The sequence below is a fragment of the Elephas maximus genome, chromosome 1 (genome assembly GCF_024166365.1).
Source record: "Elephas maximus indicus isolate mEleMax1 chromosome 1, mEleMax1 primary haplotype, whole genome shotgun sequence".
Classification (NCBI taxonomy): domain Eukaryota; kingdom Metazoa; phylum Chordata; class Mammalia; order Proboscidea; family Elephantidae; genus Elephas; species Elephas maximus.
In genome coordinates, this window is record NC_064819.1 from 93680967 (window position 1) to 93684808 (window position 3842).

Below are 3842 nucleotides of genomic sequence, written 5' to 3' on the forward strand. Positions count from 1 at the left end.
CCTGGGGCCCCCTCCCTGCTCCGCCCCTCCCCCCGCCTGGTTACTTCTCCCCCCAACCTCGCCGGGGCCGCTGCTCCCTCCGCCCCCACCCCCGCCCCTCTCCTCCCTCTCGGCTCCCCCGGGGGTTCACCCCGGCGCTGAAGGGAGACCTGGGGTACCGGCTGGGCCCCCCACAGGAGACCCCGGGCCCCCGGCGGCGGAGAAAATGGAGCCGGAGAGAGAGAGAGAGAGAGAGAGAGAGGAGGCCCAAGCGGGGGTGTGTGAGAGAGAGGGAGGAGGGAGGAGGGAGAAGGGGGGGAGCGAGGGAGGGAGGCGGGGGGAGGGGAGCCGCGGAGGAAGAGGAGGGGAGAAGGGAGGAGGAACAGGGAGGAGCTGGGGGCGGAGAGAGAGAGAAACAGAGGAACTGAGACCGAGTGGAGGAGGGGACAGGGATGAGGAGACGAGGGGAGGAGACTGGGTCATTGGAGGCAATACGGGAAGGCCCCCGGGCTGGACTTCCGTGGTCCGGGAGGGGGCGTGTTGGGGTTGGAGGGGGGCAGCCACCTGGATTCCGCGTCAGGGATCGCGGTGATGTGGACTCTCCGGCCGCTGGAATGCCTGGGTTCACAGACAGCTCAGTTCATATTTCTTGTCCTAATGACTCCCCTTCTAGTTCTATTTAATTAAAACTGGGAGAGGGGGACTGGGGGGGGGATAATTAGGGAGGTCTCCAGCTGCTGCTTAATGAGCCAGTAATTAACCAGCCAGAGAGGGGAGCTGGCCTCTGGCCAGCCTAAGGAGAAAGGCGGCCTCCGGCCTTACCTTCCCACCCTCCAACCCCAGCCCTCCAGACACTAGCCTTCAGTCCAGAGGGGAATTAAATTTATTCACACAACCAAAACATCAGACTGACTCCGAGCAGCGAGCAGAGGCGGCGGCGGGGACGGCGGGTGGGCAGGGCTAGTGGTCTGTTTCCAGCCTCTAGGCCCCTCAGCCCTGGGGCGGGGGAATGCCTTGGTGGGCGTCGGCAGACAGTCTTAATCTCTCTTCTTGCCCACCCACCCTTCCTTTCTTCTAACTGGGAAGGAGGGTGGGCTGTCTCTCCAGTCACAACCTTGGGACGTTTGCCTTTTCTTGCAAGGTGGAGGCCTGAGTTCTCAGACCCTGCCTGGTGGGTTGACTCCTAGGGATGTCTCGACAGCTCCTGCTGGAGATTCCCAACCACCCCCTGAGATCTAGGAGTGGGGTGTCCCCTGGTAGCTGGGATCCCCTCACCGCCTCAAGCTCCCAAGTACTTGGGGAGGGAGTTCAATGATCATCCTACCTTGCCTTTTTACTATTAACAGGGTTTGAGAATTTTCACCCCCTCTATTTCCCACGGGTGCTGGTCTAAAAAACCCAGTGCCATCGAGTCGATTCCGACTCATAGTGACCCTATAGGACAGAGTAGAACTGCCCCATAGTGTTTCCAAGGAGCGCCTGGCGGATTTGAGCTGCCGACCCTTTGGTTAGCAGCCGTAGCACTTAACCACTACGCCACCAGGGTGCTAGTCTAGAAAAAAAAAAAGGATGAATATTGAGATTTCTTTTGGGTCTTCCAGTCTCTGCTGCCCCTGCCAAGCAGGGTTGAGGGCAGGCAGTGGGCCGCCCAGCTTTGAGCCCCAGGAGCGCAGAGGGGCCAGTTCAGGTCTCAGCAAGTATGTGTGGGAGGTCTGGACCTTTGCTCTTCCATTCGTCCCCCACCCTGAACCCTCAGCAGCAACTCCAGGAGCTCCTGTCCTCCTGGGGGTAGGGGAGGCTCTGACCGCTGGGCTTCCATCCGCTGGCACTGGAGGAGTGGAGGGAGAAGGGTGTTGGTGAGGCTCTGAGGGGAGCCAGGGTTAGTGTGGGGATACAGGATACCTATGATGAGGATGGGGAGACTAAAGAGCAGGCAATGGGGCAGTTGTCTGGGTAGAAGGAGAGGTAGGGCCTGAAACAGAACAGGGACTAGGGGGCCAAGAGGTCTGGGTCTTGCCTTCTGGAGGTGTCTCACCTGGTGACTGAGGATGGTGCTGTAGAGCTGTTCTCTGTCCTCAAGAGGCCGGGGTGGGGCTGGGGCTCGGTTTGGGGGGATCTGGGGGACACAGAAGGTGGCCCTCTGCTCCTCCAGACGGCGGGACTGGGCCTCAGCCACTAGGTCCAGAAGGCGCTCTGTCTGCAGGGAGAGCAGGGAGGCCGAGCGGGGCCCTAGGGCTGGGGAGAGGAGGGGGAGGGCTCAGAGAACCAGAGAACTTGAGAGATGGGTGGGGGGGGGAATAGGGTGAGGTGATTAGGGACTTGGGGTTAGAGCTGAGGGGGTGTGATGGACAGTCTGGAGGAGGTGGAGGGGAGGGCCCACAATGGTCTTGGTAATGGGATCACGAAAGATGGAACCAGGGTTGGGAGCTCCCTGGGCGGTAGAGGTACCTGTGTGGCGGTTCCCTGGAGGAGGGGACGGAGGAGCAGATCGCCAAGGCCGAGTGGTGGTGTTTAGAGGGGGCCAGCCCTGTTCATCCTGGGAAGGGCCCTGATGCTGGGAGATGTCCGTTCCAGTCAAGCAGGGGTGGGTAGAGAAGGTGGAGTGGGCAGGGGGCTAGGCCAGCGGCCTGCTTCCTCTCTGTGTCTCCCTTCCTGCCTCAGTGTGCCCAAGCCCTTTTAAGTCTCCTGAGTTCTCCGTTGCTGGGTCTCTGCCTGGGTCCTCTCCCCTCCCTCTCGTCAAGTGTCAGTCTTCCCCCTTAGTGCCCGGCTCACCTGCTCACCATCCTCTTCTCCGTCCTGGGCTCTTTCGGTCTCCATCCCCTGGAGGGGAGAAACTGGTGGGGGAGGGGTGGCTGGGATTTGGGAAGAGTGCCAGAACCCTGGGTTCCAGAGGGGAGTGGGGGCTGGAAGGGGTGGGGGCCAGCTGGGGGCTAGATGCCTGGGTTCTGAGCAGGAAGCTGGGTTCCTGGTCAGCCCCCCCACGGGCCCCGCCCATCCCTGTCAACTTCCTCCAGTTCTCTTTTCCCACCCAAAGAGTTGCTCGACCTCTCTAGCCCCAGGGGAACACAGAGATCAGGAAAAGCTCCTCCAGCCGCAGGAGTTAGAGGGGGGCTCTCGGTGGGGAAGGACTCCTGCCTTTCTTATCCCCACAGCCTCAGCACCCCCATAGCCCCTGGCTTTGTTCCCTCCACCCCTGCCTCCCCTTCAGCTCTTTCTGTCAACACTGTCAACACAGGAACTAGCTACACAGGAAGTGGTTTCACTCCTCAGAACCCCCCAGCCCCTCCCCCGCCCAGGTCCGTTTCTTCTCCAAGATAGACCCTGACATAGGATTTGGCCCTCCCCACACATCCGCAGACCTATTGGGACTAGAAGGTGCGGTGTCCCAGTGAGAAGCAGAGTACACAGACCCAGGAATGTTCTGCCCTCAAGCTTATACACCTATACCCCCAGCACCGGCTCCAACACATGCTAAATATACAGTAAATATTGTGTATTTACTGAGTATCTAATAAATGTGTTGAACAATTATCCCTGACCTTAAGTTGTTTACAGGGGACAAGACGTGCACCAAATGAGAAAATGGAATGAAGTTCACTCAGGCAAATCATAGTTTAGTGCAGACAAGGGGCAGGGGAACTTTCCTCCGGTCATAAACGAGGGATATAGAAATGGAAAAGGGAGCAGACCACCTCCCTGCTCTCTCCTTGATTAATGCTGGTCAAGGTGGCTGTCACCAAGGCAGCAGCAGGACAGGTAGAGACATTTGAGGCCTCTAAATGGAGCCCTGGTGGCACAGTGGTTAAGAGCTTGGCTGCTAACCAAAAGGTTGGCAGTTCGAATCCTCCTTGGGAACCCTATGG

General features: G+C 59.3%; 1 protein-coding gene across 1 annotated transcript; it reads right to left on the reverse strand.

Moving 5' to 3' along the window:
• Window positions 1-844: 844 nt before the first annotated feature.
• GPSM3 (G protein signaling modulator 3) lies at window positions 845-3175 on the reverse strand. The gene is made up of 4 exons (XM_049889587.1): window positions 2752-3175; window positions 2428-2533; window positions 2015-2214; window positions 845-1807 (listed from the first exon to the last, which is right to left on the reverse strand). Exons 1-4 carry the CDS (start codon window positions 2794-2796, stop codon window positions 1670-1672), a joined length of 489 nt encoding a protein of 162 aa, XP_049745544.1. The 5' UTR covers window positions 2797-3175; the 3' UTR covers window positions 845-1669.
• Between the last annotated feature and the right edge of the window lie 667 nt (window positions 3176-3842).

Coding starts and splice junctions, on each gene's coding strand:
- GPSM3 (XM_049889587.1), bottom strand. CDS start 2,796: ATGGAGACCGAAAGAGCCCAGGACGGAGAAGAGGATGGTGAGCAG. Junction 2,215..2,427: donor TCCAGGGAACCGCCACACAG/GTACCTCTACCG, acceptor TCCTCTCCCCAG/CCCTAGGGCCCCGCTCGGCC. Junction 1,808..2,014: donor GCACCATCCTCAGTCACCAG/GTGAGACACCTC, acceptor CCACTCCTCCAG/TGCCAGCGGATGGAAGCCCA.